This window comes from Bos taurus, chromosome 22 (genome assembly GCF_002263795.3).
Source record: "Bos taurus isolate L1 Dominette 01449 registration number 42190680 breed Hereford chromosome 22, ARS-UCD2.0, whole genome shotgun sequence".
NCBI lineage: Eukaryota > Metazoa > Chordata > Mammalia > Artiodactyla > Bovidae > Bos > Bos taurus.
Genome location: NC_037349.1, coordinates 10,586,852 through 10,602,167, shown reverse-complemented (window position 1 = coordinate 10,602,167; position 15,316 = coordinate 10,586,852). Strand labels below are relative to the sequence as shown.

General features: G+C 48.1%; 1 protein-coding gene across 5 annotated transcripts in view; it reads right to left on the bottom strand.

Annotated features, from left to right (window-relative positions):
* TRANK1 (tetratricopeptide repeat and ankyrin repeat containing 1) overlaps window positions 1–12,684 on the bottom strand; it is a 98,388-nt gene extending 85,704 nt beyond the window's left edge. For 3 of the 5 annotated variants that reach the window (XM_002696940.6, XM_059879977.1, XM_024983139.2), the window contains exon 1: window positions 10,709–11,116. In XM_002696940.6, coding sequence (XP_002696986.3) covers window positions 10,709–10,731 — 23 coding nt within the window. In that variant the 5' untranslated portion in view covers window positions 10,732–11,116. Of the gene's footprint in view, window positions 1–8,010; window positions 10,515–10,708; window positions 11,117–11,328 lie in introns of those variants that run through there. The other 2 variants (XM_024983138.2, XM_059879976.1) reach the window with 2 other exon arrangements.
* Window positions 12,685–15,316: the final 2,632 nt, after the last annotated feature.

Genomic DNA, 15,316 nt, shown 5'->3' with positions numbered 1-15,316 from the left:
CAAAACAGAAACAGAGTTACAGATGTAGAATAATCTTATGGTCACCAGGGGGGAAAGGAAGGAGAGGGATAAATTGGGAGATAGGGATTAACATATACAGACTACTATACACAAAATGGGGCTTCCCCAGGGGCTTATCGATAAAGAATCCACCTGCTATGCAGGACATGCAGGAGACCTGGGTTTGATCCCTGGGTTGGGAAGATCTCCTGGAGGAAGGCATGGTAACACACTCCAGTATTCTTGCCTGGAGAATCCCATGGACAGAGGAGCCTGGTGGGCTACAGTCCACAGGGTCCACAAACAGCTGGACACGACTGAAGTGACTGAGCACGCACACACACATAAAACAGATAACTAATAATGACCTTCTGTATAGCACAGGGAACTCGACTCAACACACTGTAATGATCGATATGGGAAAAGACTGAAAAAAAGAGTGGATACACGTATGTGTGTAACTGATTCACTATGCTGTACAGCGAAAGCTAACAATATTGTGCATCAACTATACGCCAATAAGAATTAAAAAAAAAAAAGAAAAACATAGCTCTGAGGGAAGGGAAGAAAAGACCATAGCCCTCAGATCTGTTTTCACAGGGGTTCTCTGAAATTGCCAGTCAGTTAAGCAGCTGAGAAAAATCTGTGATTCAAGGCCTTGAATGAAGAGTGGAAGGGGTCAGTGCTGTCAAGTATGAAAATGGACCCAAATCCTTCTCTCCTGCAATTGTTCCTTTGAATGGAAGGCCAAGGTGCGTGCAGCGGGGTCCAGGATCTCACGTGGGCTCTGGGTGCCAGACCTGCAGGCCCGAGAGTCCCCTTCCCTGGGGTTTTGGACTGGAACTTTGGGAAAAGTTCCCCACTCAAGTAGGCAGCTCCAGACGGGCGCAGCCTTATCCCCCACCCCAACCCTGAAAAGAAAACCCTCTCGGTGAGAAATAACGGTACCTTTACCCAGAGAAAGGAGGGGCAGAAGGAGGGCCTTCTGGGGCCCTACAACCCCACATTTCCCTGCCTCTGAGGCCCACAAGCTCCTTGCCCCTTCCCTGGTTGCCAAAGACAGTAGCAGCCTTCCAGAACCTTCCACCTTTTGCCCAAGTCCTTGGCAATTTTTCTTTCATTGACTAGTGCCTATTCCCCCCCTCTCTACAACTTCACATTAGACACAGCTCCCTATCAGGGGTTCTGCCTCCCCCCACCCTCCCACCCAGCCCTCTGATCACAGTATTCCTTCCTGCAGGGCCTGATGAGGCTTCAGAATGATTTCGGCATCATTCTTTCTAGGTGGCCACACATTCACACCCCAGATGAGTCCTGTGTGCCATTCTGTTTGCATAACAAACACTTGAGCCAGAATGAATCTGTGCATCCAAGCATTAACACTCAAAGTGCCCTATAGCAGCCCAGTGCAAGTCACCTGTTCCCCACCTCACCCTCAGCTCTGTCTCCCCTAAGAGGCATGCAGGTCCCAGAACAGCCATCCCCAAGCTGGGTTCACACACACCCTCTGGACACATCCTCCCCATCTTTGTTATTAGCTCTCCTTGCCCCAGACTAAGGGGCTTCCCAGGTGGAGCAGTGGTAAAGAACCCACTTGCCAATGCAGGAGACACAGGAGACTGAGGTTCAATCCCTGGGTCAGAAAGATCCCCTAGAGAAGGAAATGGCAACCCACTCCAGTATTCTTGCCTGGGAAATCCCATGGACGGAGGAGCCTAGGGGGCTACACCCCATGGGGTTGCAAAAGAGTTGGACACGACTGAGTGACTAGGCACACACACGCACACCTCAGAGTCACCCAGCTCCTGCTCAACTTCTTTATCACCATCAGTGAGACATCCCTGGATCCATCAGATAACAGGCTGCGCCCTGGTTACAAAAGCCCTCCAGGGTCTTGAGGCCCCACCCCCACCTCCTCTCAAGCACAATTTCCATAGACGTTCCAAAGGACTTTCAGACCTGTGGTCCTCCTCCCCCACTGACACTCTGAACCCCAGCAAACCTGTCACCTGCCGCGCTCACCCCAGCTAAAGTCAGCCCTGCTGCTGTTAACATTTCTGCCCAGGCCCTGTGTGTGTAGCTTTTAAAACCGCTTAGGGCCCTGAGTTAGGACCTAACCAGTTTTCAACATATTAAATATATTTCCCCCACAGTCTCAGTATTTCAGGCCCTGTGCTAGGTCTCAAAAGCTCCATGCTAGCCACTGTTTTTCTGCTCTCCCCCGTAGACTGAACTCTTAAGGCACAAACTAAATTTTACAACAAGACACAAATGTTAAGAAAAGCCAACCACACAAAGTACAAATCAAAAACAACCAAGATCATACTGCCAAAGCTGTTGGTTATTGGGGGAAAACCAAGGAGAAAGATGACCCAAATTTATAAGCACCTGTTGAAAATCCAAAAGTCAGCAAACAGGGCCACATGTCACCTGTGATATGACAGTGCCAGGCACTGAAAAATGCTAACAGCAAAGAATAATCCTATAAATCAGTGACTCCTAGATTTTTTTTTTTTTTTTTGACCAACAGTAACATTTGCACACACAGGAAAGAAATCAAAGGGAGCCTAAATAAGGTTGCCAACTCCTTGATTTGCCAAATCAGAATTTTTTTTAAGTGTACCATCTTAAAAAATAAATAAATGTGTGCCATCTGCTGTCTGCATAATTTCACAAGAGACGGAATCTTTTAACTCCAAAAAAAAAAAAAGACAAGAAAGAATGTAAACTCAGATTAAAGAAGTTCATTCTCTAAGGAAGGACAAGCTAAGAGCTTTTGGGCACATTTTAGTATTGGATAGTGTGCAGGTGAAATGAAAGGCAAATGTTCCAAGTCTCTAAAACCACCAGGGCACTGGAAATATTGCTGAAGGGCCGAGAAGGATACATCTCAACTCCTGGCTCAGAAGTGGAGTCTTAATCACTTGACCCCCAAAGAGGAAGGCCATAAGGAGACCCCCCTCCCTGTGGTGGCCAGTTTCTCCTGTGTGTGCCACAGACTGGCCTGTTTGCACTGTACTATCTGGATGAGGGCAGTCCTGGGTAGCTGCATGATAACAGGTAAAATTCACCAAGCACTTATTCCACGCCAGGCCCTGTGCTAAGCCCTTCTCAGACATTCTATCATCAAATTGTTCCTAACAGTGCCAGTGAGGAAGGTATAATTATGATCCCAGTTTTACAGGTCCAGAAACGGGTTTAATCGAAGAAAAGGGACGTCTCTAAACAAGGCACAAACCTAAGTCTGATACCAAAATCTGTGTTCACAACACCCTGAGAGGTTAAGTGAAGAAAGGGTCAGGGGACTGGGGAAAACAGAAAGGGTGGCTTTGAAAATGAAAATCGAATGCCCAAAACAGTGACCCTGAAAAGTTGGCATTCCGGACTCTGCCTGAAGACCAAAGAGGGTGTTCCACAGGGGCACGCACAGGCTGCTCGGAAGTCTTGACTCAGGATCTGTGCTAAATCCAGGCGGCCCAGCTACTGCCACAGTCCCGGTATTTGGGCTTCCCACTCTCCCTCAGAGCACCTGGGAGCTACGGATGGTTGTGAAGTGGGAGCAGCCCCAAGGAAGGCACAGCCCCACCCCCACCCCACGACAGCCCTAGAACAAAGGTCAGCCCAGGCGGGCTCCGCTCCACACCCCTTCCCAGGCCCCTCTGTAATATTTTGCTGCTGCTGCTCTTCATTTGCTAAGTTGTGTCCAACTTTTGCAACCCCCTGAACTGCAGCCCTCCATGCTACTCTCTGTGGGATTTCCCGACCCAAGGATCAAACCCATGTCTCCTGCGTGGTAGGTGGATTCTTTACCGCTGAGCTACCTAGGACCCTGTAACATTTTAGATGCAGATTAATGGCCTCTGTTCCTCCTCCCACCCCTCTGAAAGGCAAGACAAACCAGTGGAGAGCCTGAAACACCATCCACTGGGGCCTGGGAAGGGTCCAGAGGTGCCCAGGAGCTCCCCTAAATAAGAGTCTCCCCCAGACAGGGTCCCTGAAAGGCACCTCCTCAAAGGGAGGTACCTTAGCAACGCTGGGGAGATCTGAGTCCCTCCGAAGTTCTAGCACCAGCTGACAGGTTCCTGAAACACAGGGTTTTGCCCTTGGTCTTGAAAAAAGTGTGAACTTTGGCCAGGCTGAAAAGACAGCCATCCGTTTTCCCAGCCTTCTAAATAAAATACAAAGCTGTTTACACACACACACATCCTTCAACTTACCTTTCCAGCCTTCTCCCTGTTGTAACCACATGATCCCAAATTCATCTGGCCCCTTCCCAGTCACACAGCTTTGCAGTCACAAGGCTGGGGCCAGCCCCACAGGGAGGACAAGCGTGCCTCCTCCTCACAAAAGACCAAGTCCACAACCCTGGGATCCAGTCCCACTGGGGCTATGCCAGGCCTGGGGTCAGACAGCCAATTCCCTAACCCTCACCTTCAGCTTCTTTAACGCTCAACACGGCCGGAGTCACCTCTATGACTGGACTTCCTCTTTCCTCAGCCAGTCAGCAAGCATTGAGCACCTTCTGTGTGCCAGGCCCTCTGCTAGATGCCAGGACATGTGCAGAGACCCACGTCTCTGCTGCCCTCATGAAGCTCACACTCGGGGGCAGAGAGACCTGTAAAACGGGCATTGCTTACAGTATTTCTCCGAGGAATAAATAATACACGAAAGGCATTTAACACAGAGCCAGGCACAAAGTCAACTATCGGTAGCATGCACGAGGGCTAAGCCGCTTCAGTCGTGTCCAGCTCTTTGCGACCCTAACGGACTGTAGCTCGCCAGGCTCCTCTGTCCTTGGGATTCCCCAGGCAAGAATACTGGAGTGGGTCACCATGCCCTCCTCCAAGGGATCTTCCCAACACAAGGATTGAACTCGCGTCTCCTGCATCTCCAGCACTGCAGGTAGATTCTTTACTCACTGAGCCCCCTGGGAAGCCCATATTGGAAGCATACAAGGTAGCATATTATATTGGTTTAGCATACAAGACTTTTTGCTCACCATTTTTCTTTTTTCCTCTTTCATAAAACAATATTGTTTAAATATAATTGATATATAACCTTTTGTAAGTTTAAGGTGTGCAGTGAGTTGATTTTTTTTTACAGTTTTTTTACTCTTTTGGCCTAGCCTCGCTGCATGTGGGACTCTTACCTCCCCAACCAAGGATCAAACCCACATCCCCTGCATTGGAAGCCGGAGTCCCAACCAGCAGACCACCAGGGAAGTCCCCAAGGTGTTGATTTTATATTTATCTGTTTCAATATGCTTGCCACCATAGCATTAGCTAATACCTCTATGATGACAGACAAGTATCATTTCTTTTTTGTAATGGGAAAAATTAAGATCTAGTCTCTTGGCAACTTTGCGGTTTATAATACAATGTTGTTGGCTATTATCATTATGCTGTGAGTTAACTAGATCTCTAAAACCTATTTATCTGGGAGTTGTTAAAAGACATTTGCCCACCTCCTTCCTCATGGCCTCCTGCACGTGCCCAGTCCAAGAGGACCATTCCAGGTGGGGTGAACCAGCGGCTACGCTCACCTAGTAGAACCTCTACACACGTCCTCGTGACGTGTTTGTATACAAGGAAATGGTGCTCGTCATTATTCTTCATAACAAGCTGCCCCCTTTATCTGGAATGACCCTCTCTTCTCCGGCGCCCCTCAATCCGGCCTGCTGGAAGTGCCCTCCATCCGTCTGGGCGTAGCACAAAGCTTACCTCCCAGACTTCGTCCAGGGATGGAGGATTCAGGAGCTGGGAACCCTTCTGGAAGGCTTGTCTGCATGTCCACTCACCCTTTCTCCCTGGGCTGCCCGGCACTGACTCTGTTCTGCCCCCGTTAGCAGTGCCTAGGTCTCACGTGCTTAAATCCTCCATCGGCCAGGATATGAGGTATACTGGCCCTCTGGTATGTGAGGAGCACAACTGCCTTGGAAAACGAGAGAGCAAAAAGTGGCAAGACCAGGTAAGACGCTGACGGGAGAACAGAGGGTATATTAGAGACAAAATCTGAGTCCACATTACAGAGACCCTTAGTAACTGGACAGTGGGTTCAGACTCCAGACGCCAGTGAGCCTTCGAAGTTACCAATTTTTGAGGCTCGAGGTAGAGTGGACCCTGATGGACAATGGATGAGGTGATCCAAGGGTGATCACAGGCGAGATCCCCAGGGACCGCAGCTGGACACGAAGCTCATCCCAGTTGACACTTGTGATCCAAGTACTTTTCACAGTAACTCAAACTACTCAGTAGAGTGCGGTAATTCTCTATATTTTCTGTTGTGCAGCTTCCCCCCAAATGGCCTGGTTTCCTCTGAACATGCTACCCTATAATGTGCCACTCTGGCATAGTGATTATTATTTTGTATCAAAGGTAGTTGAGAAACAGCTGGTGCGAAAAGGACACTCTGACCCTCCTTCCCCCTCTGAAAGCAAAAAATAAATTTCCCATGGGAAAGGCACCCTCTCTGTACCAGAAGGGTAGGAGGCATCCTTATCAGCAGAGATAGAGAATTTAGGGTGAGAGAGCTGTGTAAACAAACCTTATTATTTTTTCACCAGTTTATTACCCCAAGCCCAAGCCCCTTTGTCAAAGCTCCTTGTTTCTTTGCCTAAAAGGCATAAAAGCTTCCTGAATCAGTTAGACTTCTTTGAGTCTCATATTTTTATGGCGCACCCATATGTAGGAAATTAAATTTGCTTTTCTCCTGTTAATCCCTTGTGTCAATTTTAATTATTAGAACCAGCCAAAGAACATAAAAGGAAAGAAGGGAACACTTTTCTACCCCTGCACCTTCAAAAGGTCATCACCGTTTTCTAAGGTCAGCAATCTTTCTTTTCATTGACAGGAGGACTCAGCACTTACAAGATAAAAACATCTCAATCTAGATGTCATCAGAACTTCAAACAGAAATAGCTAAATCCAGACTCGGCTTGTCTCCGACAAACACATAGGAGGTCCCACCAGCTCACCAGGTTCAAAGAAGCTAAGACAAATGTGCTATGGGGATGCAGGTGGGCACTGATGCTGATGTTCAACGCCCAGGCAAAAGATGGAGTTGATTCAGGTAAACTGGGTCGGGGTTTACAGGTAAGGCTCAGTCACACTTTCAGATGTTCCATAAAATCAAGGAAACAAAGCAATGCTCACTTAAGAAATCTGAGACAAAGAAAAATGTCTGATCAGGCAAAATGGACAACCTTAGTGACCGAAGGGAAGAATACTGATCTTGGTTTGGGCATTGCGACATTTTGGGGTTCGAAAGATGTCTGTTTACCTGCTTCAATACCTTTTTTTAAAGTTTCTTATTTTGCCTTTTTAAAATTTTGTATTGAGGTATTTCAGGTGAACAGCAAAGGGACTCAGTGATATACATCCATTCTCCCCCAAACTCCCCTCCCATCCAGGCTGCCACATAACATTGAGCAGAGTTCCTTGTGCTATGCGGTAGGTCCTTGTTGGTTACCAATTTTAAATATAGCAGTGTGTAGTTCCCCAGTGGTCCAGTGGTTAGGACTCTACATGCTTTCACTGCTGAGGGTGTGGGTTCATTCCCTGGTCAGGGAACTAAGACCCTGCAAGTCGCACAGTGAAGCCAAAAATTAAAAAAAAATAAAGTTTAAAACCAAATGTTCTCTCCACCCTTGCCACTGTCCCACCATAGATCTCAGTGGTAACATAAAGAGTCATCTTTGCTAAAGAGACTGTCCATTTCCCCCTAGTTCTTCCTTCTTATAAAGATGTGTCCAAACAAAGATTTCTGGGCCTTAAGAAACTCAGGCTACACTTCAAGGAAACTTGTTACAAAAGTTATGAGACACGGTCAGCTGTGTCAGTGCCTGGAAACCCAGAGGCAGGGCGCCAATCGGTCAGCTCCACTTTTCTGTCTGGAAAGGCAATGGAATTGTTCTTGGAGGCCAAGGAAAGCACTGCCACACCCAGGACAATGACCAGAGGCCCACAACCCAACCCCACTTCAGTTTTTAAGAGCATCCTCAAGGTCACTTACCTTTCCCACCTAGACAGAGGCTCACGTGCTCTATTTTGCCCGCTAACAGAATCTTCATCCCAAGAAGCAAAAATAAAATACTAAGAGGGTACACAGCATAGCAACGGGCCTTTGGTAGCAAGTGCAGGAAAAAAGAACCGATCAACAAAGAGACGTTGAAGAATTCCATCAAGTCTCTTTTCGGTCCCTGAGAGAGTGGGTGTCTAAGGCCAGATCTACTACTAATTAGCTGTAACGACTACCAGGTGATGAGCCTCAGCTTCTTCATCTATAAAATGTTCACTGCCCTGCTGCTGACCCCGTTGTGAAATTGTGTGCAGAGACTTAAAAGAGTCCCCTTTGGAATGTATGAATCCAGGGCTCCTGGCAGCCTTTCAGCATTCTCCTTCCTGCTTACTCAAAAAAAAAAAAAAAAAAGACAATGGCAAGAAGCCGTTCCTCTGCTACCTCCCCAGCACTCACAGGAGGCCCCACCCATTCACTGGGCTCCTGGGAGGCAGAAAGCCTGGTGGGGCCAGACAGATGGAACCAGAGGAACCAGAAGCATCCTTCAGCCTGCCTTTGCAGCCACAACCTCTAGTACTCTCCTTACTCAAGTTTGAATCTCAGCTTCCTTCATGTCTCCTAAACCAATTCATCCCTTCCAGACTTAGTTCCCAGGGAAATATGGATACTCTCCTCCACCTCTCTGGGGGTGCCTCAAAGAAGCTTACACTTGCCACTGCGGACTGATTAGTCAGTGATCAAACCAAGTTAACAGATTATGACTAGGTTAAAAAAAAAAACAAAACAGAATATGGAATAGAATAGAAAATATCACTGTCCTCACTCCGTAGAGTGTAAATATCCTGTGAGGCTCTTCTTGGGGGCTTCCCAGATGGCACTAGTGGTAAAGAAAATAAGAGACACCGTTGGATCCCTGAGTGGGGGAACTCCTCTGGAGAAGGGCATGGCAACCTACTCCAGCCAGTGTTCTTGCCTGGAAAATCCCATGGTCAGAGGACCCTGGCAGGCTACAGTCCACGGGTTCACAGAAACTCCCACATGAGTGAATCGACTTAGCACTCACGGCGCTCTTCTTGGAGTTTTACACTGATATATGCATGTGCCTGGGTGCGGATCTCTATTGTGGATCTCGGTCAGGAAAAGACAGAAGCTTATAGGCTGGAAGCAGTGGGATCTGACCCTGGGGACAGATGCCCCCATACACCCATTCCCCCTCCATCTCCTGTGGAGGATACAAAGGCCGGCAGAGGGTACTCAGAGCTCATGCATCCATCCTGCAACTGTACAAAACAGAGATGGCTGCAAAACAATTGAAACTTCTGACTCTCCTCCAGGGTAGTACTTTCTATAAAGCACAAAACAGGATAATCCACAAAAGACCAAGCCATCCGGGTAACAGTCTTGCCTCAGAAAGGTGCCTGGCACTTGGGAAGCTCAGCGCCAGGCAGGGGCTGAACCTGGGTGCTGAAGGCCCTGGGCTCCCTGCTTTCCTCCCACGTAAAGGACTGATTAGGTCAACAACTGGACTGGGGACTAGAAACCTCAGAGCCCACCCCTTTCTCGCTCCTCTTAAAAAAAATTTTTTTTTTTTGGCAAATTGTACATCTCCCGATAAATTTTGCCTGCTGCTAAAGTCACTTCAGTCGTGTCCGACTCTGTGCGATCCCATAGACAGCAGCCCACTAGGCTCCTCTGTCCCTGGGATACTGGAGTGGGTTGCCATTTCCTTCTCCAATGCATGAAAGTGAAAAGTGAAAGTGAAGTCGCTCAGTAGTGCCCGACTCTTTGCGACCCCATGTACTGCAGCCCACCAGGCTTCGCCGTCCATGGGATTTTCCAGGCAAGAGTACTAGAGTGGGGTGCCATTGCCTTCTACAAAATTTTGCCTAGTATGAACCAAAGCTTGCAGACTCCTAGAAACGCCCCTAGCCGGGAATCGGGCTGCAGAAAGGCAGTTTCAGCCAGGTGGCTAATGCTCCGGGCTCCCAGTAGGTGTGCGGCGAGGGGGCGGAGTGCATCTCCCAGGCTCCAGGCTCCAGGCTCCAGACTCCGAGCCCGCATATGCAAACGCTCGGAAGCAGAAGCCTGGGCTTTTGGGACTCCGCCTCTGAACCCCGGGCCCTTAGTGCTATCCCCTCCTCCCAACTCTTCTGGCCGAGGACGGTGGGCCTGAGGAAAGCCCAGCTCACGATCGGGCGGGCTGGGGAAGAGGCCTGCTCGGGGCTGGATTCGCCAACCTCCTCCAGCTAGGAAGCGGCCAGCACTCCCCTAAGGTCCCGGCAAATCCCGGCCCGCGCCCGGGCGCCGGCCAGTCCGACGCGTGCCCCGCGGGCGCGTCCGCTGGTCTTAACATTCGCTGCCCTGGGATCTACCGGAGGAGGCGGGAGGCGGGCCCCGGAGCCGCAGATTTGGTGCCGGGTTGGGGACGTGGCAGGCCGCGCGCCGCCGCAGTCCTGTCGCAACGCGCGCCCCTTCCCCAGGCGCCAGGAATCCCGGAGCAGCCCCCCACCTCCACCCCGCGCCGGACCCCGCGCAACAGGCCCGCGTCTGCACCTAGATGAGCGCAGGGACCGCCTGCCCCGCTGCGGCCTCGGGGGACGCCGGCCCCAGCGCGCGGCCGCCTCCCTCCCGCCGGAAAGAGGCACGGCTGAAGGCCGGAGGCGCCCCCCGCGCGTCCTGCGCCTCTACGCACCTAGTTACCCGCGCGTCCCACATGGCCCGCGCCGCCGCTGCCGCCTCGGGAGCCGCTTCCCCGGGGACGGACTCAGCGGGCGGGGTCGCCTGCTCGCGGTAGCTCGGCCCCCTCCGCTGCGACGAGCGGGGCGGGGGCGCAGAGACCCCGGCGCCCGGCTGTATGCAGCCGCAGACCTATTCCAAGTTTCCACGTAGTTGCGAGGGCCCGAAAATTGTCACGTGCACGTCGCCGCTGGGTGGGAGGGGGTGTTTGTCATCGTGTGTTTTAAAGAGGCGCTTCGATGTCTCCCATCTCGCGGGCGAGCGCTCCAATGGGGTTGCTCTCGGCCACCTTTGGAAAAACGAGTGCTTCGAGCCGTGCACCTCGAGGGACCGGGCGCGCGCACAGCCCCCTCCGACAGGTTTTGGTCACGGTGACTTCTCACCCTAGCTAGGCCGCCGCGATTGTCCGGGAGACAGGAAATGGTCAGCCAATGGCCTTGAGCCCCGCCCCCGGACCTCTCGTCCCCTCCAACAAAGAAACTAGGGGGGCAAGCCCGGGGTAGATGCGCCTCGTGCCCATCACCTCCACTTCCTATCTGCCCCGGTTGAGTCTTATCTTGGACATGGAGTACTTACTGGGTGCTCGGCCTTCCATTCTAGGGGTGCTGGTGGAAAGAAGCCGGCAAGGCCCCCGACATCTTGACGCTCACCGGCATGCTCATGGCGCCGGTGGAGGAGTGACCCTCTCACTGCAGGAGGGAATAGAAAGGAACCTCCTGGAAGGGCAGTGGTCCCCGAAGGAGTTGGGGGGCGGTTAGGACGACCTCAGACTGCATTTCCCTGGCGCAACAATCTGCACAGCCTCCTACCCACCACCTCTGCTTGGTCCTCAACTTCTCCGGAACTGGGATCCCTTTCCTCCACGCTGGGGATTTGGCCCAATCAGAGAGCGGAGCCTGCAGCTCTCCCTTGGGCCGACTGGGGCCTACACTGCCTCCTGGTGGTTCTTACACCCGTCTAGGGGAGCATTACAACCGAGGGATCTCGCGGGGCTTGAACCAGAGGAATAGTAGAGTTTTCAATGAGGCAAGGAAGATTTGGTGACCCATGGACACACCTATGGATGTGAGAGTTGGACTGTAAAGAAAGCAGAGCCCGGAAGAATTGATGCTTTTGAACTGTGGTGTTGGAGAAGACTCTTGAAAGTCTCTTAGACTGCATGGAAATCCAACCTGTCAATCCTGAAGGAAATCAGTCCTGAATATTCATTGGAAGGACTGATGCTGAAGCTGAAACTCCAATGCTTTGGCTACCTGATGCGAAGAACTGACTCACTGGAAAAGGCCCTGATGCTGGGAAAGATTGAAGGCGGGAGGAGAAGAGGAAGACAAAGGATGAGATGGCTGGATGGCATCACCGACGTGATGGACATGAGTTTGAGTGGGCTCCGGGATTTGGTGATGGACAGGGAAGCCTGGCGTGCTGAAGTCACGGGGTCACAAAGTGCCGGACACAACTGAGCCACTGAACTGAACTGGCCACACCTAACGCACACAGCCTATGGTACTTCTTCTGAGTCAAGAAGTAGCCTATCAGTCTAGCCAGTGTTCTCTGTGCTTCTGCAATCTCACCTCCTCCCATTTCTTCTGTGCATTAATCTCTCCAGATACCGCACTGCATCACATACAGTTCAAAAACTGTTGATGGCACCTCTATTGCCCTTTAGCAACTGGGCACTTGAGACCTTCACAATTTTACCCTACCCTTCCAGGCTTAGCCTCCTCATACACACTCTACCCCAGTGGTTCCATGACTTGACTGCACACTGGAATCATCTGAGGGTCTTTCAAAAATACTGATATCAGGGAATTCCCTGGCAGTCCAGTGGATAGGACTCTGAACGTTCACTACAGAGGGCCTGGGTTGAAGAGCTATGATCCTTCAGGCCTGTAGTGGGAGGGGTGAACGGAGGGCAAAATAAAAGAAATGTTTGATGTCTAGCCCCTTCTCCTACTTAATCTGTTTTAATTGGTATGGGGTATGATATGAGCCCAGGATTTTTAAAAGCTCCCCTGGTGACTATGGTGGTGGTGGTTTAGTCGCCAAGTCCTGTCCAACTCTTTGGCAACCACGTGGACTGTAGCCTGCCAGACTCCTCTATCCATGGGATTTCCCAGGCAAGAATACTGGAATGGGTTGCCATTTTCTTCTCCATCCAGAGGATCTTCCTGACCCAGGGATTGAACTTGAGTCTCCTGCATTGCAAGTAGATTCTTTACTCCTGAGCCACCAGGGAAGCCCCCTGGTGAGAACAACATGGGGCAAATTTGGGAAACAATGTTAGTCTCCAAATCATTGAAGGTGTTTGCCGTTTCCCAGACATCATTGGTCCTTTCACTTTTAAGAAACTTGACATATCCTTTCTTCGTTTCCCCAACATCTTCCAGTTCTGCATTTAGAAAAGGCCCTTGCAACTTCTTCCAGCATGTCTCTCTGTCTCTGGTGTGGTTGTTTTTTTTTTTTTTTTTTTTTTTTGCCAACTGCAAGGAATCACTTTTTCCCAGAAGGCCTAGTCAAGTTCTTACAAGGAAGGCAAGCCAGGAGATTGGTGAGTGCAGAAAGTTTAAAAGATGCCTCTAAATTTTGATGCTTTGACCAGTTTCTATAGCATCTCAGAATCTTTTTTTTGTTTTGTTTTGTTTAGAATCTTTTTATCATACTTCTTCTTCTGTATCTTTTATCATAGTCTTCAAAACAGCCACATCAACTTAGTTCTCAAGAGTTGCCTTCCTTTTAAAAATTGTTTATTCTCTCCCTACTACTTTTATGTCTTTATCAAAACTATTCATTCTCACAGTTAAAAGGGCAGTCCCCCCTTCCACCTGATCTATCCCCCCAGGGGCCACAAACCACTTTTACCTCTGTCAGTCATTTTGATGGCTGTATTCATGTCCTGAAAAATGCTCTATTTCTTGTTTTGTGTCTGTTTTTTGTTTTTTTTCCAATTTTGTTCATCATCAAATAATGTTTTTTTCTGATTGTGCTTGTCTGAAAACTTTCACTCTCAATATAGTTCGGCTGGGTATAGAATTCTAGGTTGGAAATCATTTTCCTTCAGGACTTTGAAGCTATTATTCCAATGACCACTAACTTTCACTATTGCTGTTGGGAATTCTGAAAGCATACAATTATCCAATTTATGTGACCTCTTTTTTTTTAATTTTAAGAAACACTCAAAATCTTTTATCCCCAGTGCTTTGAAATTGCACACTGATATTCTGTGATGTGGGTCTATTCATCCATCCACTGAATACTGAGTAAGTTCTTTCAGTATTTCAGGCTCTTTGATTCTTGGAAATTATCTTAAATAATTTTATTATTTCTTCTCCTTCATTTTCCCTATTCTCTCTTTTTGGGAACCCTATTATTAAAATATTGGACTTCCAGGGTTGATCTGTATCATAAAGTCCCCTAATTTTCAAGCCACTTCTCCTCTATTTTCCATCTTTCTGGGGTTTCTTTTTTTTTTTTTTTTCTCTAACCTTTGAGAAAGTTCTTCTGATCTTTCTAAATGAGGTTTTTGTTTTTTTAATTTCTGATACCACATTTTGATTTTTCCGAGAGCTCTTTCTTATTCTGTAAGCATTCCTTTAGTGGTCCCCATTCTCTTTTCCACGATTACATACCTTTTCTAATTTCCCTGCAGATATAGTAGCTTTTGTTTTCTCTACATAGGCTCTGTTGCTTGAGTTCCTTTTTCTGTTTCTGTTTTTTGTTTTGTTCTCCTTGTTATGGATTTTCCTCAGATGGTTATCAGTTCAGGATTAAGAATGAGGGAACTAGATGTGCATCAACAGAGAACAACTGAATAAACCATGATATACTCACACCATAGAGAACTATGTATGCTTTTGAGTCATCAGGAGGATCACTATTTAACACTATGGGATAGTGGGCAGAAAATACTAAGTGGGGAAGAGTAATATGGAGAGGTCAATATTTTAGTGCATGTGCTTATATTTTCAAAACAATGGAAGGAAAATAAAAAACTAAGACAAAAGATTACCTATAAGGGGAAACAGAGTAGAGGGGAAAGATAGGGAACCTAGGCTTCTTTAAATATACCTTGTTTTATAGTTTTGACTTAGAAACCAAGGGAACCTTAAATATCATTGAAAACTTAAACCTAATTTCTGAAAAGTAGTTTCTAAAATTGAAACCATACTGTAACAAATAAATGTATATCAAGTGGGTAGCACCACCAAACAAAAATTATTTCAAGGGACTTTAAAACAGATTTGTTTTCCCTAAGGGAAAAAAGAACCATCAGAGAAATCTTGAATTTCGTAATCTTACATCCTTATTAAGTAATATTGGTATGTTTTACAAAAATTCTTAAAAGCATTTATTTAGAGACATTACTTGGAAATATCTTTATTACCCAGTAGTGTGTATAAATTAGGATAAGCAAATAGTCAATTACAATCAATTTCATTCAGAATCAAGATTTTCAGTGTAAGAGAAAAGAAATACAAATACAAAATCAAAGAAGTAAAAAAAAAATCAAAGTTAAGGAAAATTGTATAAACTGAAAACTAAAATGGAAATATCAGAATGAATTGGC